At 40.1% G+C, this 22,769-nt stretch overlaps 2 protein-coding genes across 8 annotated transcripts in view; one reads left to right on the top strand and one right to left on the bottom strand.

Moving 5' to 3' along the window:
* The window catches only part of FBXO11 (F-box protein 11), a 95,125-nt gene extending 83,886 nt beyond the window's left edge, over positions 1-11,239 (top strand). For all 3 annotated transcript variants that reach the window (XM_008254435.5, XM_070069155.2, XM_070069156.2), the window contains 12 exons: positions 63-280; positions 1,084-1,169; positions 1,894-1,988; positions 4,048-4,170; positions 4,255-4,340; positions 5,178-5,254; positions 5,587-5,730; positions 7,847-7,957; positions 8,786-8,893; positions 9,186-9,294; positions 9,725-9,823; positions 9,905-11,239. In XM_008254435.5, coding sequence (XP_008252657.3) covers positions 63-280; positions 1,084-1,169; positions 1,894-1,988; positions 4,048-4,170; positions 4,255-4,340; positions 5,178-5,254; positions 5,587-5,730; positions 7,847-7,957; positions 8,786-8,893; positions 9,186-9,294; positions 9,725-9,823; positions 9,905-10,034 — 1,386 coding nt within the window. In that variant the 3' untranslated portion in view covers positions 10,035-11,239. The remainder of the gene's footprint in view (positions 1-62; positions 281-1,083; positions 1,170-1,893; positions 1,989-4,047; positions 4,171-4,254; positions 4,341-5,177; positions 5,255-5,586; positions 5,731-7,846; positions 7,958-8,785; positions 8,894-9,185; positions 9,295-9,724; positions 9,824-9,904) is intronic.
* MSH6 (mutS homolog 6) overlaps positions 11,209-22,769 on the bottom strand; it is a 102,074-nt gene continuing 90,513 nt past the window's right edge. For 3 of the 5 annotated variants that reach the window (XM_089327686.1, XM_002709880.6, XM_008254436.5), the window contains exons 2-10: positions 22,238-22,437; positions 19,836-20,008; positions 15,892-18,439; positions 13,484-13,752; positions 12,500-12,617; positions 12,266-12,355; positions 11,834-11,988; positions 11,508-11,707; positions 11,209-11,372 (exon numbers count right to left, since the gene is read on the bottom strand). In XM_089327686.1, the coding sequence (XP_089183812.1) occupies positions 11,291-11,372; positions 11,508-11,707; positions 11,834-11,988; positions 12,266-12,355; positions 12,500-12,617; positions 13,484-13,752; positions 15,892-18,439; positions 19,836-20,008; positions 22,238-22,437 (3,835 nt within the window). In that variant the 3' untranslated portion in view covers positions 11,209-11,290. The remainder of the gene's footprint in view (positions 11,373-11,507; positions 11,708-11,833; positions 11,989-12,265; positions 12,356-12,499; positions 12,618-13,483; positions 13,753-15,891; positions 18,440-19,835; positions 20,009-22,237; positions 22,438-22,769) is intronic. The other 2 variants (XM_089327687.1, XM_089327688.1) reach the window with 2 other exon arrangements.

A 22,769-nucleotide genomic window follows, 5' to 3' on the forward strand; every position in this document is an offset into this window, starting at 1 on the left:
TAAATGGCATTTCTTTTTGGAAAGTAACCTTTATCTACAAATTTAATTTCTGTATTTTTCAGGGTTATTTTGAAAGTTGCAACATACACAGAAACAGGATAGCAGGGTTTGAAGTAAAAGCCTATGCTAACCCTACTGTGGTTCGATGTGAAATTCACCATGGGCAGACTGGAGGAATATATGTCCATGAAAAAGGAAGAGGACAATTTATAGAGAATAAAATCTATGCAAACAACTTTGCAGGTGTATGGATTACCTCAAATAGTGACCCAACAATAAGGTATTTCCATATAAGTATTGGTGGGGATTACCTTTTTACTTTTGGATTTGTTTTATAAGAAGTCAAGGTACGGAGCACTGACATAAAGGTTTTTCCCTAGGCATCTAAGTGCTGTGAAACAGATGCTTCTGGTGTATGTGTCTAAATGAGCATCATTGTTTGCTCATTTCTTTTTTGTGTTTTGTTTGTTCTTTATTGCTGAGCTAAGCCATGCACAGTATTATTTTATGAATGAGTGCAAATGCTGTGACCTTTCCTCAAAAACTGAATGATGTTGTCTTTTTCTTTTTACTAAGAGTCAGCAGAGAATACTCTGAAAGATCCTTGGACAGAGAAACTAACAATATTAGTCAAAACTTGAGCTGTTACTTCCCCTTTAATAGCCCCTACCGTACCTTTTGGCCATAGTAATGAAGCGAAAAAGTACAGTCTTAAAGGCTATTGGCTAAGACTGCAGAACAGAACTATTGCAATTTAATTAAGAACCATGAATTATTTTTTTCTTGTCAAATTTCTTTCATTGATTTTACGGAAATGATTGTGAGATTTGTCTTGATAATATGTGTCGGGTTTTTTTGTTTTGAGAGGAATTTTTAAGGACACTGTTTTCTACCAAAGCTTTAGGTCTTAGAAAGAAAAGAGAGTTTAGAGATCTGCTAGTCTGAGTGCATCATTTCACAAATTAAACTGAACCAGTATGGTTCAAGATTGTCACAAAACCATGGGTGACCTCACAGTTGTATGAAACTGTTACTTCACTGAATAGATGGTTATGTACTTCCTATCATCTCACATCGTTATAGGGGGAATTCTATATTTAACGGAAATCAAGGAGGAGTTTACATCTTTGGTGATGGACGAGGCCTTATTGAAGGAAATGACATTTATGGTAAGTATTTGATTTTGTTTTCTAAGTATTTGATTGGTTTTTGTTTTGTTTTGGGGGAAAAGGGGTTTGGGGAAATACATTTGCTTCGGGTAGGAGATACTCAGCTTTTGGGATGTGAATTTTTTTGTTGACTGTCTTTAATATTTAGACAATGTATAAGTAAGACTCTTGTTCTCCCTATCAGTATTAGTATGACTCCTAATTTTATAGTATATGTGTTTAGATTGGCCTGTCTTCACGATCTTAGCCAAGTAAATCGTTTTGAAAACATCGAGGCAGGAGGAACTGACATAATTTGCTTAAATTCTGAATAAAGATTATTCTGTATTATTTACTCAAACATTTAGTGAGTATCTGCTGTGTACTGTAAGGCACTATGCCAGACACCAGGGGTGAAATGATGCTCTCATCTCAAAAAGTATAATTTCTGGAGTATGATTTACCTTGTACTACCTTGAGAAGGAAACCATTTATCTTCAATCTTTAAATGCAAAAGTTTAGTGAACAATTATTTAGTTTTCTGAGTGCTGGTAGGTTCCCAAGCTTTCTCTTCGGCTAACTTACCTAGATAATACTTACACAGAACTTCATTAAGAGCCAGCTACTTTTTTTATAATGTTCACTAAAATTCCAGTGTAAGAATATTTACTACTACCTAATGCAAAACTCTTACTGTATTCCACTAGGCTCCAAGTGTTGACATTATAACTTTCTTTTTAAACAGGCAATGCATTAGCAGGAATTCAGATTAGAACAAACAGTTGTCCCATTGTTCGGCATAACAAAATTCATGATGGCCAACATGGTGGGATTTATGTGGTAAGTTAATGAGTACAGTTCAGTAAAATCATGCATCAAAATCAGGGGACAAAGAGGTTGGGGAAGTACATTTACTTTGGGTAGGAGATACTCAACTTTTGGGATGTGAATTTTTTGTTGACTTTAAATATTAGACAATGTATAAGTAAGACTCTTGTTCTCCCTGTCAGTATTAGAATGACTCCTGATTTTATAGTATGTGTGTGTATGTGTTTGTAAAATCACTAGAAGTACCAATAATATGAAATTTAAATATTTTTTCTTCTGATAAAAATTATTTTTAATTTGAATTCTTGTTAAAAAATACTTTCTGAATTGTTTTTGAAGATTTATTTTAAAGATAGGCTTACAAAGAGGGAAAGAGAGAGAGCAAAATCCTCCATCCACTGATTCACTCCCCAAATAACCACAACAGCCAGGGCTGCGCCAGGCCGAAGCCAGGAGCCAGGATCTTCTTTCACTTCCAATCCAGGGGCCCAGGGACCTGAGCCATCCACTGTGGCTCTCCCAGGCAAATTGGAGCTGGATTGGAAGTGGAGCAGCTGAGATTCAAACTGGTGCCCTTATGGGCTCCAGCACCATAGGCGGCAATTTAACCCATTAGGCCACAACACTGGCTGCTCTTTCAGAATTTTGAAACCTGGAATTAGTCCCATGTATTTTTGTCATTGTGGTATCTGAAACTGTTACAACTGATTCAAATAAGAAAATGTAGGAAATTCCAAAGTGTCGCTCCCCCTCTTCGTGGAGGAATGACACTAAACCCTGCCTAGGCTTCATATCCGAGTCACGGCACCATTATGTCGCTCCCCGTCTTCGTGGAGGAACGACACAGGACCCTGCGCTGTTCTTTTGTCTGCTCGGCCCTCCCCGGGTTTGCTGCTGGTTCTTCCCGGGTTGGCTACCGACCCTTCCACCTCCGTGGAAGGGCGGTTCCCCCTGCCACATTCCCCACTTCCGCGGGGGAGCGGCACACTGCCGGCCGGCTCTCTCGGGGGCTGCACAGGTGTTCCTTCAGATGTTCCCCTTAGATGTTCCTGGTGCATGCCTCTCTCTCCTCTTTTATAGTCCTCCTCCGCCAATCCTAACTCGGCTGCCCACACACCGAGTACGCTGCTCTCCTCCAATCAGGAGCAGGATCAGCTCCTGGAGGTCATCACTCAAGTTGGCAAGAGGCAGCTGCGTAGAAGCTGTTTTCTCCTCTCCCAGCGCCATATTGTGGGAGAGCAGATGCATAGAATAAGTCTTAATTCCAGTAACTTAGTCTAGTCCGAGTTGCTCCCCACACAAAGAAGTGCTGTATAATATCAAATATAACTTTAAATTTGTCTTAAACTGCTTGATAAAAGTAAAAGTACAGAGTTTGGTAATGTGAGCCATTAATCATTTTGAAGTGATTCTACCAATAAAAATTTGAAATAAGATTAAATGAGACATCTTTAGTTCATTACACATCTTAGAATGAAATAAGTTCTTCCACTAAAGAAAACAATGCTTCTATTCTGACAGGTTGAAAAGTACAAAGCATTAAGACATTATTAAAACTATTAAAATATTAAAACAGTATTAAATATAAAACAGTATTAAAATGTCATTACCTTCTTAAACGAGGTGAGGAAATAGTACAGGGGCTGGCATTGTGGCCTAATGGGTAAAGCCGCCACCTGCAACACTGTGTCCCATATGGATGTGGGTTCAAATCCCATCTGCTCCTCTTCCACTCCAGCTCCCTGCTAATAACTCCTGTGAAAGCAGCAGAAATGACCCACTTACTTGGGCCCCTTGTAGCCCATGTGTTGAGACCCAGATGTAACTCCTGGTTCCTGGCTTCAGCCTGACTCAGCCCCAGCCATCTGGACAGTGAGCTGGAGAATGGAAGATAGATGTCTCTGTCTGTCTCTCTCTCTCGTTCTCCCTGTAATTCTTTCAGATAAATAAATCTTTTTTAAAAATTCACATTTTTTTTCAGAATTATCTTTAAAAGGGGGAACACTATTTATAAATTGTTTGTACTTGTGCAAGGTACAGATATACTGTAACCACTGTAATTTCTATTTAGCATGAAAAAGGACAAGGTGTAATAGAAGAAAATGAAGTTTATAGTAATACTTTAGCTGGAGTCTGGGTTACAACTGGAAGCACTCCAGTACTGAGAAGAAACAGGATACACAGCGGCAAGCAGGTAGGATTAGCTTGTACTCTTGAATGGGAAATATGTTGTTTTGTAACACTTGTCACTTGCAAACAAATTTTTTTTTATTTTTAGGTTGGTGTTTATTTTTATGACAATGGACATGGAGTGCTAGAGGACAATGATATCTATAATCATATGTATTCTGGAGTTCAGATAAGGTAAATGTTTTCACATTTGGCTTTCCTTAAGTAGGTAGGGTATGTAGAATATCCCTGTTTTATCACACTCTGGGCTTAAATGGTCAGATGTAGCTTTTCTTGGTCCAGGTTAGGAGAGAAGCCAATGATATATATACATGAGAATTCAGTTCTGTTTTGCAGCCCATTGAGCATTGGCTTCCGATGCACTCCTTTGAAGTGTAGTAAGTCTAGAAGCCCGTGCTGTGGCATAGTGAGTAAAGCCGCCACCTGCAGTGCCAGCATCCCACATGGGCATTGGTTTCACTCCTGGCTGCTCCACTTCCAATCCAGCTCTCTGCTGTTACTTGGGAAAATAGTAGAAGATGGCCTCAAGTCCTTGGGCCACTGCATCCACATGGGAGACCCAGAAGCAGCTCCTGGCTCCTGGCTTTGGATCGGCCCAGCTCCAGCTGTTGTGGCCAGTTGGGGAGTGAACCAGCAGATGGAAGACCTCTCTCTCTTCTCTGCCTTTCAAAAATACTTGTCATGTTCTCAGTGTGGAGTAAAAAGAAAGCTTGTATTTTTATGCTATTTTTGTAAAATTTATAGTCTTTATAGCTCTAATGATCATATAATTTAACCTTTCATTTTACATTTTATATTGAAAGAGCTTCAACAGTATCATCTATAGCCATGTGTACTTCTGTGGGAAGTGCATGGTTAAGCAAAAATCAAACCTCTTTACTGAAGAATCAGAGTATCTTGAAGGGACACCATTGTATGTAGCTAGTTCTTACTGTGACTAATGGGGATTTCTGTAGTTACGAGATACGGGAGCAGAAACTGTTTAAATTGTGGTATTTTGTCTTTCCATAGGACTGGAAGCAACCCCAAAATTAGACGCAACAAAATCTGGGGAGGACAAAATGGTGGAATTCTAGTTTATAATTCTGGTATGTCCTTTGTCCTGTTAACAAACTGTAGAAATAGATGTTATAAGTAAGTGACTCCCACATCCCATATCAGTCTGTGGACTGAAGTCCCAGCTACTCTGCTTCTGATTCAGCTTCCTGCTAAAGCATCCTGGGAAGCAACAGATAGTGGCCCCTGCTGCCCATGTGGGAATCCTGGATAGTGTTCTGGGCTCTTGGCTTCAGCCTGGTCCAGGCCTGGCTGCTGCAGACATTAAAGGGAATAAACCAGCAGAGACCTCCCTACCTCTCTCTGCTTTTCATATAGACAATAGTTATAAAAAAGTAATGACTCTATATTTTTGCATTTATAGGTCTAGGCTGTATAGAAGACAATGAAATATTTGACAATGCAATGGCTGGAGTCTGGATTAAGACAGATAGTAATCCTACACTAAGAAGAAACAAAATCCATGACGGAAGAGATGGTGGCATCTGTATATTTAATGGGGGTCGAGGTATTGTTGTTAATTTTGCATTAGTGAAAAACCCAGTTTTCCATTACTCTTCCATATCTTTAATGATCAGTGACATAACCAACTAATATGTTAGAAATTAATCAATCTCAGTATTGTTGAGATGCTTTAGATTAGTACCTAGAGTTAAAGGAGACAAATGTTTACAGTAATTTTCCTTTTGTAGCCATCTTGACTTTGCTAGTTGATGCTTTTTTATGATAGAATTTGTTTACATTTTTATTCAGAATAGTGACATGATTATAATAAACTTCAAAGTCAAGTTATAGAACTAGGTGTGAGAAATTAATTGCTTTGTGAATTTATGAAAATGTCTACATAATACAAATGAGTATTGCTTTTGTAACTGCTTACAACTGTGTTCATTGGAGACTGGTATTAATGAAGATAAGGAGTGCCTGCTTTGATATACATACGAGCCAGCTTACTTTGCATTTATGCAAAAGTTCCACAGCACCCTTACTAATCTATGCTGTTCATGGAGATTTGGGGAAAATAGTGTCAGTCTGTCACATTTCCTGAAATGTCAATAACCCAATATTGTACATATCTTTGAGATTTAGTGAGCAGAATTCACTTCTGCTCACTAAAAGACTTTCCCAGAGTTTAAAATCTAAGGTTTGTGCAATAAAAATTATCCATGGAATTGTAAATCAAGTAGGTGTTCCTGGTAAACAGCGATGGTGAGTGAGCAGACCATTCCTAGGGCAAGATTGCACTTTCTTCTGCTAGTGAAGACTATTAATCCGCTAAAGGGTGAATAAAACAGCACTACTAAACCTTCTGTTCTTACAGAGTAGCACACTGTAGGCAAACTCTAAAAGAAACTGAAAAAGTGGTACAAAGTTGAAGCTGGGAAGTGGACATGGCCCAAACCCTTAAGAGGTTTTCTACATGCAATAAGGAGTTTGGATCTCCATCTTAGTAACACTCGAAGAAGTTGTACTGGAAGTATGCAAGATTAGAGTCAGGGACTTGGAATTGATAGCGGAGGTGGAAAAAGGTAGGAGCACATTCATTATATAGGAGGGTTGAGAAAAAAGTAACATTCAGTACTCAAGATTCTGGTTTGGGTGGCACTTTTCACTACAAAAAGGAATATAGGAAGATGTAGACATGCAAGTTGGCACGACCATGTGATTAGTTTTATTAAGCCAGAAAGATGCACTTAGCATGTATGGTCATTGTAAACATGGGAAGATGTAAGACCACCAAAAAAGAACATATAGAAGGAAGAGAGAACCAGCGACAGAACCCTGAAATATTAATAGTGATTCCTTGGGTCCCGGCACCATGGCTCACTTGGTTAATCCTCCACCTGCAGCGCTGGCATCCCATATGGGCGCCGGGTTCTAGTTCCTCTTCGAGTCCCGCTCTCTGCTGTGTCCCAGGAAGGCAGTGGAGGATGGCCCAAGTGCTTGGGCCCTGCACCTGCATGGGAGACCAGGAGGAAGCACCTGGCTCCTGGCTTCAGATTGGCACAGCACGTTGGCCGTGGTGGCCGTTTCGGGGGTGAACCAACGGAAGGAAAGCCTTTCTCTGTTTCTCCCTCTCACTGTCTAAAAATAGTTTAAACTTAAAGAATCACTAACAGAAGATGAAGGGAAACTGAAAACCCCCTCATCAAAGTGACATTAGCAGGAAGGACTGTAGGACTTTCCAAGAAACACAAAAAAGGCATGAGGGATAAAAATGCATAGCATACTGTTAAATAGTGAAAACAATCTTGGAAGGCTTTAAATGGAAACTTAAAACTTTAAATCTGATTTTGTTGCAAGAAACTTAGACTGGAATAAAGGAATCAGGGAATGATTTCCCCTCATAAAGGGCAGAATTAAAGGCTTGCGTGAACTGTGAGAGAGGCCACAGAAGTATTTCAAAGGAGCGGATTGTAATTCCACAGTATTCGTTGAGAATCAACTCTGTAGCAGGGAATGAAGTGAACTTAGATGTGGTCCCTGTTAAGTGGGTCCTGTGAAGATCTATAATACAATACAGCTAAGACACTAAAAGAAAAACCTATTAAACATTACCCCAAAAAGGCTAGTAAAGTTTGTCACATGCATTAGCCTTAATCTAAGGAAATATTTTATTATAGGTCTCCTTGAAGAAAATGATATTTTCAGGAATGCTCAAGCAGGTGTTCTCATCAGCACTAATAGTCATCCAGTCTTAAGGAAAAACAGAATATTTGATGGATTTGCTGCAGGTTTGTATTTCCTTTTATTACCTGTGGCTTGTTTATAGTTTGTGCAAAGTGTTTGATTTGTGGTATACTCTAATCTATGAACTGAAGTGTGCTAAGTAGCTGAATGCCTGTCTATTCAGATACTTCTGAGACTACCTCATCTAGCTATTGGCTTCTTCCACCCTAAGCCAAACACAAGAAATAGTGCACTTAGTGCTCACAGAACATTAATTGGGATAGGCTGTATTGCTATTAGGAACAACACACACAATGTGAAGAAAACATTGGTTATACGTAGGCAGTTAAATTTGCCAGTGAAGAAAATAATTTCAAATAACCATTTAGCTCCTTTTTTTTCCACTATATAAGCTAACTACTTACCACCCTAAACATATACTGGTCTTCACCCCTTAAATTAATTTGCACAAAAATTTAAAAATGTCCACACCGGGTTCTGTCTCTGTCCCGGTTGCCCCTCTTCCAGGCCAGCTCTCTGCTGTGGCCAGGGAGTGTAGTGGAGGATGGCCCAAGTGCTTGGGTCCTGCACCCACATGGGAGACCAGGAGAAGCTCCTGGCTTCGGATCAGCACGGTGTGCCATTGGAGGGTGAACCAATGGTAAAGGGAGACCTTTCTCCCTGTGTCTGTCTCTCTGTCCACTCTGCCTCTCAAAAAAAAATTTTTTTTTTCTTTAAATGTCATTAATAAAAATTAGTTATATAGTGAATGTTAACAGTGAAAGCAGATGTTTCTGTCAGTAAATAGCTACTATTTTTACATCTGCTAATTTCAGGTTTCTTTTAATAAATGATAAATTGATGCATGTACTTACTTGTAAATTTTACTTCAGGTATTGAGATCACAAATCATGCAACGGCAACACTAGAAGGCAATCAGATTTTTAACAACCGGTTTGGAGGATTGTTTTTAGCATCTGGTGTTAATGTGACAATGAAAGGTATGTCCATTGTGCCTGTAAACATGTGAAGTGTGCCACACAAAGATCAGAAGCCATTGTTTGAATTCCTTCTGTCACTCTCCAAATTGAAGAGAATCAATAGATTTAAAATTTTTCTGAACAGCCGGAGTATCTTTTTATTCTTAGCCCCTTTCTTAAAATTATTTTACTGGTCACCTTCAATTAAGAAGCTCTTAAAAATTGAAACTATTAGACAACCCTTACATTTTTAAAGTTTTAAAAAATGTTCTTTGTCCTTTAGATTTTTACTTATTTTTTTCTTTTATTGCAGATAACAAAATAATGAACAATCAAGACGCCATAGAAAAGGCTGTTAGTAGAGGCCAGTGTTTATATAAAATATCAAGTTATACCAGCTATCCTATGCATGATTTCTACAGGTATATTTCTAAATTACTTGAGACCTGGGAAGGGGAAGGAATCCCACACAAGCATAACTGAAAATTGCCCACATCGAGTCCTGTTTATTCAGTTTAGGACCGTAAATATGGAAAAACGTACTACTGCAGTAACTAATGTCCTTCAAAATGTGGAAATGTTTGCAACATAGTGTTTTTGTTAGCATTTTCAAAGCAAAGTTGGGCATATCCCAGTCACTGAGTGACAGTTTTTGACTCCCCTAAATTGATTTGAGCAAATCAGAGAAAAACTTGATACACGTTGAGCTTTCGCAGAGTTTGAGCTGCTTTTCTGCAATTTACAGGTCATTCCTTTTCCTCAAGACACAAGACAACAGGAATATAACCTGAATGCAATTATTTTGAATTAATGACATGTTTGAGAAAAATAATGTAAGGTTTTGCTTTTTAGATGTCACACTTGTAACACCACAGATCGAAATGCCATATGTGTGAACTGCATTAAGAAGTGCCATCAGGGACATGATGTAGAGTTTATTAGACATGATAGGTATGTAGCACACTTGCTTACTATGTTACCCAATCATTTTCCTGTCACTTTCCTAATTTTTGGGTTCTCATTTTGCTTTAGGTTTTTCTGTGACTGTGGTGCTGGAACACTGTCTAACCCTTGTACATTAGCTGGTGAGCCTACACATGATACAGATACACTATATGACTCTGCTCCACCTATAGAATCTAATACATTGCAGCACAACTGAACTCCTTCCCTAAAGAAAAGTCCTGCCATTCTAACATCATAACTTAAAACATTTTTTGGAAGAAGATTTAAAATATTTGCCCATGCTACAGGAAGAGACTGTATTAAAAAAAATGGATACACAAGGTCAGTTGACACTATGAAGCTCAAGCTACCAAAAAGAAAGTGGCAATATATTGACTCAGGATCTCAGAGCTGGGTGTTTTAGCATTACGGTGTAAAGACTTTTGAAGGGACAGAAGTGAAGAAAATAAGCTGCAATTTTGTACAGATACCAACTTCTGAAAAGCTGGTGTTTTTACAACTAGCATTGAATGCAGTCCAATTTGCAGTAGTAATCTTCAATAGACAAGCAGCTTTGTTGCTGCCGTTATGGACATGGGTACCAATTGCTTTTGTAATATGGTAAAAATGTGAGCTAGCACTTCTGCGTTTCTTTTGATTTTTTTTAACATGTATTCAGATTGAGAAATATGATTTTAATGCTTTAATCTCATGTAGTTTGTTTTTAATTTCAAGCAAAATCTTATTGTACTTGAATGTGCCCTGTTTTGTTAGCACACCTAGACTTGCTGTAACTGTACTCATGTCCCAGTATGTACGTTCTTTCTATGAAAGAGAAAACACTAATCTTAAATTATATCCAGCAATGTTTCTGGTATCCTTTAAGAAAAGTTAAGACTTATTATTTCCTTTCCTTCCCTGTGCAGCATTCAAAACCACCCTCCCCCCACCCCTAGAAAAAGTGAGTGTTTTAATGAGACTTCCTAGGAAGGGATGCACTGTAAAACAAAAGTATTCTTGTAACTCAGTTTTGTGAAAGGTAAAAAACTACTATGTTTTAAAGTACACTTTAGAAAGTCTCTTCAAAACAGTCCTGTATTTGAACTCTGTTCATAGTTTTTTTTTGAACAGTTTAGACAAAACTGCTGGAAATTAACACAATTTCCTGCATTAAGCTGAGACAAGCATATATATACAGCCCTATACAGTTTCATAACCCCCTCCCTCATTTATGTGTATTGGTGACAGTGGGTATAAACAGCCTGAAAGTGTATGCATGTACCATAACATCTAGACTTAATATATTGTGGAGTATTCAATAACCATTATGTAGAAGGTAGATAAGAATTAAAAGGGTTTAATTTCCTAGAAAGAAAATGGAAAAATGGTCATTTTTAAAAAATAAAGTTTATTAGATCATAATGTTGTGTGAATTTACCACCTTTGTCAAAAGTCAAAGCTTCCAAGTGTAGTCTATAATTCCTTAATCAGAGTCAGCAACTTATGGAGCGCTTCAGCATCTATAGTCGACCTCTCACTAGCCAGGCAAACTTCCCTTAAATTATAAAAAAAAAAAAAAAAAAATTTTTTTTTACTTTTTTTTTTATAGTCTATCCTCCCTCCCCCTTTACTTCCTCCAGGTCAGCTATATGGTTAATTACAGCCTTAACCCAAGCATAAATATAATTACCGAAATAATCGTAGTGATTGAGTCATCTTCTCAAATTCTCTCGCTTTTCTGTGTCCCTTTTGAATGACCTCTTCTGGAAGATTAGCAAGTCTCGCTGCATTGAAGCCATAGCTCTTGGGACAAGCTCCCTTAATGAATTTATAGAGGAAGGTAATAGTCTCCTGACTGGGGTCTTCACACTCATTTTCTACCATGCATGCCTTAAAGGGGAGGGGGGAGGGAACACAACCTTGATTAGCTGTTATATTCATGTACTAGCAATTGAAGTACCCAACTTGTTTCCTCAGAAAGACTGAACAAGGTTTGAATAAACAGTTTGCACATACCATATGTCCTAGACGCACAGCATCATTTTGAGAATAATCTTCTACTAATGAATGGTAGTGAGTAGAAAACAAAGTACGACACTTAATAGTCTCAGCAAGTTCTTTAACAACTGCATTGGCTATTGCTGTCCCATCAAAGGTTGCAGTACCTCTTCCTGTGAAAGTTTTAATATTGCATATTATCTGCCTGCTACACCAAAAAGGACATACCTTACAAAGGATGCAAGCTCAGAGAAGATTAGTACAGTAATATTTAGTGACTCTAAAAGCATTCTATAAATAGCAGCACTTGGGGTACAGTGAACAAAGTGCTGAAGTTCAAAAACTTTGTACTAAGAACTAATTTTTTCTGGAAGATTATCTATAGAACATCAAGGTTTTTGTTACAACATGGGATGAGTGTATGTAAAACTAATGTTTTAAATGTCTTACCTAATTCATCTACAAGAACCAGGGAATGTGCTGTTGCATGTGTAAGTATGCTGGCCGTCTCACTCAATTCAACAAAAAATGTACTTTCACCTTAAAAAAATTTTCACAAAGATGATCATTTTTAAAACCTTAACAGATTTATTCTTATTATATAACACTAGAGAAAGGAGAAGACTTAAATAACTTGTTCAAGAGGCAAATGGTCAAAGCCCTGGGTGGAAAAAGCAAACTCACCTGACATTATTCTATCTGAGGCACCGAGTCTAGTAAACACTCTATCAATTGGCGTGAGCCTACACACTTCAGCAGGTACATAACAACCCATCTGGGCCATTACAGCTAATAGGCCAGCCTGTGAATGAGGGAGGAAAAGGTCTTTTTATGATCGGTGTTTAAAAACCTACATAATAAACATCTGTCTTAAAAACCCCTAACAAGGTAAGGCATTCTGAAAGCTTCACAATCCCACGTAGGCTGGTTCTGTTTCTAAATTATACCTATTTGCTTAAAGAAGAAAAGGGGAGGGGGTGGGGAGGATGAGGCTGAGATACACAAGAGGCTTCGGGCCTGCTTGGCCTTTAAAACAAGAGCCTGACTCCTACCCTGAGCCACAGAGTAGACTGAACCTGGAGTGCGCTTCAGAACTACTTTCGCCTCAAGCCATTTTTTCTATCAAATGAATATTTCAAGGGGTCCATCCCCTGTACATAGTCATGTTCTTCAGATTTTGATTTATACAAAGGGCAAATGAAAACCACTGCACAGCTATTTTATCTCTAGCTAATGAGTTGCTAATTTTTTTTCCCTCCTTACAACCTTTTAAAAATGCAGACAACATTTCTAATTCGGGGGGGTTGAGTAACCCCTAATACATCAAAAGGCTACCGTGTCTTCCCTAAAAGCAGTTTCTAACAGTCATGAGAAAATCATGAATTTTATTTCCTTTCTCATTAGAATAAGTCTGCCATAAGCTTAAAAGGATTCCTACAAGCGTCTCTACATAGAGCCAGCCTTCACATGTTTTTAATACATCTACCTTCTGAACTCAAAAATACCTCATGATGTGAGAGCACTCTCTTTGGACAAAGAGTTCAAAGTAAATTAATCGCTTTTATGAAACACTCTGCTGTTTGCTAAGTGATGACCTAAATATGCCATTTACTCATTCTTAGTGTTACAAAATTACTTTCTGATGACAAAGGCTTAAAAATCAGTTACCTGTCTCATGAGGGTAGACTTGCCCCCCATATTCGGTCCAGTAACAAGCACACAATAGGCTTTGCCATTTTCTTCCTCATCTTCCTCACAGCCTATTAGAATGTCGTTAGGAATAAAATCATCTCCAAAAAATGTCTTTGTAATGCAGGGGTGACGTGATCCTTTAAGCTCTAAGAAGGGAGCCGTGTTTTCTCCTGGCAACAGAATTACTGGACGGCACATAGGGCCATCACCCCCTCGACTGTAGTTAGCCAAGCACAGTAAGACATCTGTTAAAGAGAGGTAAAAGTATGGTTTCATCGTTCTGGGAGTTTCTTGGTAGGTAGTAAACTACTGATGTAGTACTACATATTATTGCTTCTTTAAAAAGACAAAAAATAGTTGGCATTCTTAGTGACATTAATAGCTGCCCAGCACATAAAATGCGTTGTAACAAAGTTACCAGTGTTAAAGTCAATTTCAGCCCAAGATCTCTTTCCTCAAAGGACTTGGCCTCTAACATCTGGACCAGAAGAGTGCCAAGGGGAAACTAAAAGTACACCAATGAAGGGCAGGCCTAGCAGTTAAGAAAACCCACGTATGAGTGCCTGGGATCGAAGCCTGGCTCCCGTCCCAACTCGAGCTAATGCAGACCCTGGGAGCCGCAGTGGAGGCCCAAGTAATTAGGTTGCTGTGACCATGTGAAAAACCTAGATTGAGTTCTTGCCTCCTGGCTTCAATTCAGCCCAGTCTTCGCCATCACAAAAATTTAAAAATAATAGTGAACCAGTGGATGAGAACCAACTCAACAAAAATATACCAACCAGACACCATACTTACCTCTCTCTGTCTCCAAAACCCTGTGGTTAACACTTCCTTAGGGGAACAGAATGTTCTAAGAATTGGCACAAGAATACCAAAACAATCTTGAGAGGCAGATAAACTGATCATTTGGAAAACATGCCATGCTTAAGAATTTTAACCAATTACTGAATGCAGCAGACAGATGCCATTCTATTTCATTAAGATAGCATTCAGATCAAAATAATTTTTGTTGCAAGTCTGGATAAACTACCTTTGCTATAAACCTCAAGTATAAAACAGCAAAGGCTCCAGATAGGTTGCCACAACATTTAAATAAAAAACTTGAAGCTGAAAGGGTTACTGATTGATAAATACATCAATCAGGGCTTTTAAAAATCAACTGGAGGGGGCCTGCGCAGCGGCTCACTAGGCTAAACCTCTGCCTGCGGTGCCGGCACAGCGGGTTCTAGTCCCGGTCGGGGCGCCGGATTCTGTCCCAATTGCCCCTCTTCCAGGCCAGCTTTCTGCTATGGCCCAGCAGTGCAGTGGAGGATGGCCCAGGTCCTTGGGCCCTGCACCCCATGGGAGACCAGGAGGAAGCTCCTGGCTCCTGATCAGCGTGATTCGCCAGCTGCAGCGCGGCGGCCATTGGAGGATGAACCACTGGCAAAAGGAAGACCTTTCTCTCTCTCACTGTCCACTCTGCCTGTCAAAAAATTAAAAAATCAACTGGAGGGAGGAAAGTGGAACAATTTTGCGTAAAGAGAAAAAAGGGAAGATTTCATCTTTTGAAAGGTGCTCACAAAGATTCACAAATAGAAAAAGGAAAAAACAGTAAAGAATAAACTTCGGGGCCATCAAGTTAAGCCGCTGCTTCCAACACCGGCATCCCATATGGGCACCAGTTCAAGTCCCCGCTGCTCCACTTCTGATCCAGCTTCCTGCTAATGCACCTAGGCAGCAGTGGGGGATGATGGCCCAAGTCCTCGCTTGGGCACTTGTACCCACATGGGAGACCCAGAGGGAACTCCCAGCTCCCGGTTTTGGCCTGGTCCAAGCCCTGGCTATTGAGGCCATCTGGGGAGTGAACCAGCAGGTGGAAAATCTCTTCTCTCCCTTTCTCTCCCATAACTTTGCCTTTCAAGTAAATAAATCTTAAAAAATTTTAAAAACAAACAATGAATTAAGAGATAACCATAACGTTAAAAAAGCTTGGAAGCAATACTTCTCAAACACTAAGTTCCATTTAAAAAGGAAATCTAAAGTTTGCCTTATTAAGTAATACACTTTCATCAGTCTTTTCTGTTAATTTACTCAAACCTGAAGGCTAGAGGGCTACTAATAATTAAAGCAGGCTTCAACTAACTAAAACTGTCAATTAAGTCATTTTGCTTAGTACGCAGCAGGCAAGTATGTATGTAAATTTTAACTATTACAAGGATACTTTTCAAAGTCTGTGGAAAAGGGAAATAAAAAATTTTGAAATTTCATGCATAATTTTTCTTAACAGGCATTATCCACAAGCTTTTTGAAGGTCCCTGAGTATAACTTATAACTTAGGGGTATTCAACTGGGACACAGAGCATTAACCAAAGCCTGAGCGACAGGCTTGTTTCAAGTCTTACCCAGCACTGCGATGCACTCTACAGCAGAATGCCAGTCCTTGTAGTTTTTATCAAAGTTGTAGAATAGTCGTCGCATGCAGTCCTTCAGTGATAGGTCTCTCCGTTCTTCTGCGTTTATCAGATTGGCCAATTTCTTCTCAATAGTTTTGGTCCAGTATCTTTTGCAGCCTTTCTTGGTAGATTTCAACTCATACTCTTCTGGCAAATTGCGGGTGGTGAAATTCTCTGGGATTTCCAACTGGTAGCGGTTCCTACCAATCCCCCAGTAGACTATGGTCCTACAGCCAATTCGACTGCGTTGTTTCTCTAAGTAGTCCAGGAGGCTCTGTTCATTTTCTCTTATATCAGCAAGAGCTTGGTCATAATCACTGTCAAATCCTGCTTTGGGAGTGATGAGTCCAGTCTTCCGAGCCTTTTCATGGTCAAAGGCCGTATCCCATCGGTGCAGTTCCATAGTCAAATCAGGAAAACGGCCTTCAGGGTTTTTTGTCTGCAAAGTTACGACCTGCGTCAGGAGTTTTGACTTAAAGTCATCGACGACGTCTTCCACAACCTCTACAATCTTACACATTGTTTTGAATCCTTCAAGAGCAGAAAGAAAATCAATTATCTTTTTTTTGCTGTATGTAGTTTCTTCATACATTATAGCCCTACTGTCTGGGTGGTTTTGGCTCTTTAGGGGAGACCCAACGTTGTGAATTTTACTCAGAAGCCTTTCAAGATCTGGAAGCTTCTTCAGAAGGTCTACAACTTCAGAGACTTTATCAGGCACAGCCATGAGGTCTTCTATGGCATCTAGACGATCATTGATAGCACAAGGGCTACAGAGTGGGGCACAAAGCCAGTGCTTGAGGAGCCGCTTACCAAAGGGAGTGTAGCAAGTATCAATCTTCTCTAACAAGGTCCCTTCAGTGGAGCCATTTGTCCCATTCAGAAAAACCTCCAAGTTGTTTAAGGTCACTGCATCTAGCACCATTCGCTGACTGGCTTTAGAGAAGACAGCACCAGGTCTTGTAGCACTGACCATGTCAGAATCCAAAGGAATATATTCTTCAAAATTAGCCATTGATAAAAGCTCCTGATCAATAAGGCATTTTTTGAGGTAGAAGACACAACCACCAAGAGCAGAGAGGGCCAATTCACTCTTCTCTCCTGGTGTCAACCCAATGGAATCGGACTCTGAGGTCATACCTTTAAGCACCTGGGGTAACAGCACCCCACTCTCCTCATTTGACTTTTCTGTAAAATACCCTTCTTCGAGGAGAGTTCTCAGAGTTTTGGCTGCATCCCAAAACTGGGAGCCTGGTATCAGACCCTCCTGAAGAGAAGAGGATAATGAGCCCTTCAGGACTGCCTTGGTTTCGACTGAGAGATTTCCTTTCTCAAACAAGACTTGCGCTGGAGGATAGTGTGCCACTAGGGTCCTAAACCTGGAGCAATGGCGGTCATCTGCAAACTGACCTATGGAAAACTTCCCCAGTGACGTGTCAACAAAGCACACACCATACACACGAGTGTGCCCAGAAGAATCTTCCTCTTTCTCCTTCAGGCTAAGAAGAAACTTACTGTAGTTCTCAGAAGGGTCACCTTCCAGCACACTGTAGGTCTGTGTACCCTTGGTGATGATCCTACAAATCTCCCTCCTTACCACTCTGTCATGCTTAGATATGTGTGCCATCTTTCGGCATCTTGCCTCCATCATTTCTGGGGTTTCAGTCTGTTCAACGCGTGCTACTTTATAGCCCTTCTGCACCAAGGAATCCGAGTATCGGCCAAAAGCAATTTCAGGAAAACCAGAATGCGCCCAGTTGCCTTTCATGAATACCAGCCCCAGTTCACTGACGCCAATAAGAGCATCCATATGATACAGTTCATAAAACTTCCCCACCTTATAGAAGATGACAAGATCAAAGTTCTGAGACTTAATCTGCCACCACTTCCTCATGCCGGGAGTACAGGAATTCAGGAAATCTTCAGGCACATGGAGCGTGGATGCATCAAAGTCGGGGTGATCGGGCCGCCTCCTGTGTGCATCTCTTCTCTTTTCCTTTTTAAGCCATTCTAAAGTTTCATGGTACCAGGTAGTGGGGCGACCACTGTCATCACCTCCTCCTCCACTAACCTGGGCAGGGGACTCAGAATTCTGAGGAGCAGAGAAAGTACTCAAAGTACTCTTGGTTTCTGCCAAAATGCCAGGTGCTCGCTTGGTGGCTGAGGGCATCTCCTTCCTTGAATTTTTCCTTTTAAGAGACCCATTTCCAGTCACCATTCTCTTTCGCTTGGGAACAACTTTGACAGGGCTGTCCAGGCCTTCACTCTCACTGTCACCCACTGCACTGCTAACTTCATCACTGCTTCCTTCCTCCTTAGCATCTGGCTTGAATTCCACATCAGAGCCACCAATGTCACTCTCAGAATCTGAAATGACCCTTCGTTTTTTTATTTGGCGGCTACTTCGCCTAGATCCTTGCAATTTAGGCTGCACTTCCTCTTCACTCTCAATCTCATTATCTTCTTCACTCTTATCTGATGTGTAAGTTGGAGCTACCTGCCAGGCAAGGAAAGAATATTTAAAAACACAGCAAAGTTTGGAAAGTTACAAAACTGCTATGGAGTATTTCTCAGTCAACTTCAACTTCATAGGCCTCCTGAAGAAACTTTCTTAAATATTGGTTTTAGTCTCACCTAACATTAGACAAGTGTCACACTGCAAGCTTTAGCGACTGCTCCTGTAGGAGTTCTAGACAACAGCGAGGACACTGTAGTGTGGTGCGCACCACATGTGCCAACAGCTGATGTGCTCAGTCACTTCTCCTAACAAACAGAAAAGTTAGAATTTCACCATGTTATAAATTATGTAAGTGGGCCACCGACTGCAGTGTCGGCATCTCATATGGGTGCTGGTTCGACTCCCGGCTGCTCCACTTCCGATCCAGCTCTCTGCTGTGTTCTGGGAAAGCAGCAGAAGATGGCCCAAGTCCTTGGGCCCTTGTACCTGCGTGGGAGACCTGGAGGAAGCTCCTGGCTCCTGGATTCAGATCGGCGCAGCTCTGGCCATTGCGGCCAACTGGGGAGTGAAAAGCAGATGGAAGACCCCTCTCTCTCTCTGCCTTTCAAGTAAATAAAATAAATTCTTAAAAAAAAAAAAAAAAAAAGGTAAGCAATCTATACTGGTCCTAATGCTTGCTGCTCCACAGACCAGCTGTATCTTAGGCATGGCACAAGCAGTAGTAAACAAAAGGGTCTCTGTAGTTACCAACAAGTTTCTCAACCTCTGATGAATGCTAAAATTCCTAATCACAAGCTTAAAGATGAAAATCCCCATTATATATTAACTTGCTTATTCCGTTTAATCTATAAGGAGTAAAACAAAATCAAGCTTAGTTACACATGAATCTCTTTTGGGATGCAGCCCATTAATTTGCTATTTTAGGGAATATAGCTCATTTGCTTTAAGTGAACTAATTATCTGTTGATTTCTTCAAAAGGTTTTAATTCACTCAGTTAACAATGATTAACACTTGAAACCAGGGTTGTTTCAGGGTTATTTAATGTAAGATACAACAAAAAATATTGAAACTTTTTTAAAAACATAAACCTAGGTAATCCAGGACATGAATACACCCTCACATAGAAGCCTACTGCCTGGCCCAAGAACCAATTTTCTGGCCACATCCTTACTGTCCCTGGCTGTCTGCTTCTTTCCAGAACAGTACTACTGCTTGTGGTGCCTTGTCCTCCCAGCAGGCTGGACAACTTAAGTTTAAAAAAAAAAAAAAAAAATTGCTAGCAGTTGATATTCTAAATAAATTACAATCCTTGGAGTACAGATGTATACTTGTGTGAAACTAATAGAAATGTAACAAGAGAACACCACTTCAATGTCTTTTCCTTTTTTCTTCCATCATCCCTGTAGCAGAAATAACTTGAATGCCGTGTCCCACCTCCATCTCTTCTTCCTCCTCCTCTTGCTCTGAGGGCTCATCACACACTGCCAATTCAAGCCTCTTAATTTTGTCTTTATTTAAGGCTTCATCTGCGCGTTCCATTGCTCTCAGTATTTCAGGCTTTGAACTATAAAAATGACCTCCCTTCTGGGCTTCCTTCGATTTTGAACCTAGAAATATATTTGCAAATAAGAACTTGTTGGCTGGATAACTGGTTCATCCTATAGCAAGAATGACAACAATCAAGGAAGAACTACCAGTGAAATTGAAATCACCAATTTTAACTCCTTGAGGTTGCCCTGTTGGGTCACCCAGGATCATTTAGTCTCTCTTCTAATAGGGATGTTAATAGAACAACAGAGAGGCCAGCACTGTGGCTCAGTGTGCAAAACTACCACTTGCGATGCTGCATGCCATTTCAAGTCCTGGCTCCACTGCCGATCCAGCTCCCTCCTAATGCGCCTGGGAAAGCAGTGATAGATGGCACAAGTGCTTGGGCCCTGCCACCCACACAGCAGAACCAGATGGAGTTCCTGGCTCCTGGCTTCTGCCTGACCCAGCCCCAATCATTGAGGCCATCTGTGCAGTGAACCAGCAGATGGAAGACTGATTCATCTCTCTCCCCAGACCCCTTTGTACTCCCTTTCAAATTAATCACAAATTATCAGAGAGGCATGGGTGAAAAGAAACTGGCCCTTCTGTTGCATTTTCATCTTAGATTTATTTGTAAAGCAAAGGTTGGATCAAGTGTTCTTGGGAACAACTTTACCACTGTATAGACAGTATGGGGAATACAGCTGCATGAGAGACTCTGAGAGGCGTTCAGAGTCACCCTTCAGTTGACTTTGTTGCAATTTGTAGTTTCTGCATAGCTCTTTACAGAAAAATGAGAAATTCAACTTTTTTTTTGAGACAGCACATACAAGTTGCTAATCATACGGGAATTTAGATTATTCTATTTTTGTATACAAAAATGATGAAATGTTTTAGATCTGTTAAATTTAGACAAATTCAGGTTTCTTTTCCAAGTCTGGATACATATTTCTATCTGGGTAGAAGAACAGAGCAGAGACATTTCTAGTCAGACCGTGGAAAAGAACTAAATTCCATACATACCATCGGATTTGACCTAACCTCTTGCTCAGTAGGTAGAAACGCTGTTTGTTACAACAAAATGAGTATTATAAAGAGTTTTACTTTAACACAGAGCAATTTTATTTTAAAAGTGGGTTTTGATTCAAAGTCCCTGCTGGGAGGCTGGCTATTCACCTGTTTATTTACATGTATCTCATCTAGCTGCCTTTGGGAGAAAACATTTATATTTAATATCAAAGATGCTTTTAACTGACTGTATACAGTGTTTTTCCTTAAAATATTAAGAAAGGGTCTCAACATAAACCTTTTTTACAACTCTTGCACTGAAGAGGTGTGTTGTACCTGTTAGCTGCCACTGTCTGAGGTCATGAGAAGAGAGACTATCCCAGGTGACCCAACGGTTAGGATAATTTGACAAAATAATGACAACAACAAATTCTCAGTCTCTTTTAAGTCACTTTTCCAAAGCATTTTTAAAATCTCAAAATGAGTCCTGGAAAGGACCTCATTTATAATCTGTTCCAATAAAGGATCATTTTACATCAAAGTAAACAGGATCAGAAAATAAATTACTTTGGTTAGTTCAGAGTATTACAGCACACTAGTAGAGAAGACAAAATGAAATTTCCTGATTGTCTTTCTACCATGTACGTCAGATTTCCACTAAGACTTCACTTTCTTCGATTCCCCCAGCCCACTCTAGTGCACCATGAACATTATGGCCAAATGGCAGCATTCCCAGAGACACCTGGGAAATGGACCCTTGTTCCAATTCTAAAAGAGTAACTGGCAGTGAGGTAGCAGACAGAGTAATGGTAGTGTGTGGTACCTGTACCCTAAAATCATACTGTACATGCACTGTATAATTCAAGAAGACTGGTGTGGTGCACCCAGCCTTCGTAAGCGGACTGCTGACGTGTATCTGCGGTTGAGGATTTTGGAGGCCAGGATCTCCACTTTTCATAGACAGTGTCATTCATCTGCATGCCGTATATCCTGAACACACGCTCTTTTGGCTCCTTCAGCGTGGAGACAGTTTAATCTAATCTTGCTGTGGCTGAACTTGGTATTTTGGTTATATAATGCCAGTCATGAGGCTTTTTTTTTTCCTTTAAGGACATAATATCGCTCTAAAACACTAGAAGGAAAGAAAAATTCCATTCCACAAAACAAGCTGCTTGAAGACCAGCTGCATTTTATTCTCATGCCAGAATCCTTCATGCCTTCCACTCCTATTTATTGTAGTAAAATACACTTAATGGACTCTATCCCCTCTCTCTCTGCTGTAACCCCTACCGTCTTACCTGTGTACGGCTTTAACAGCCTTTTGCTAACCCAGCCTCTTGTTGGGCTGTCATCAAAAAACTGTACATGGACACGAACTGATTTCCCTTTCTGGCGGATGAATGTTCCATCAAAGGGGTGGTTGTACACCAGACAAGGCCACCAGGGGTAACCCTCCATCTTGGCCCAAACCAAATCACCTGGTGAGAAGTCACAAGAACTGTTGCCAAAAGGAAATGCATAACTTGGTTAATATCTGATTAAGGTTATTTTAAAAGCAGTTACCTACAAACACAATTCCAAGGAAGATTATCAGTAAGACTCCTCTGAAGTCTTCTAGCACTAATATTCAAACATATAAACTTAAGCTAGCTAATGTAAGTATGTTTAACTACCAAGATACAAATAAATTATTGGAATTAAGGTGGGAAACCATTTCTTAGAATCATCCAACATGTAAGAACTACAGCAGAATTCTGGTGGCAGGAAAAAGGCATAAACTATTGTACATGAATTTAAAGACTGGTTTATTTTAGTGTGAAAACTCTTGAA

The sequence above is a fragment of the Oryctolagus cuniculus genome, chromosome 2 (genome assembly GCF_051225735.1).
Source record: "Oryctolagus cuniculus isolate XC-2025 breed Fujian yellow rabbit chromosome 2, ASM5122573v1, whole genome shotgun sequence".
Classification (NCBI taxonomy): domain Eukaryota; kingdom Metazoa; phylum Chordata; class Mammalia; order Lagomorpha; family Leporidae; genus Oryctolagus; species Oryctolagus cuniculus.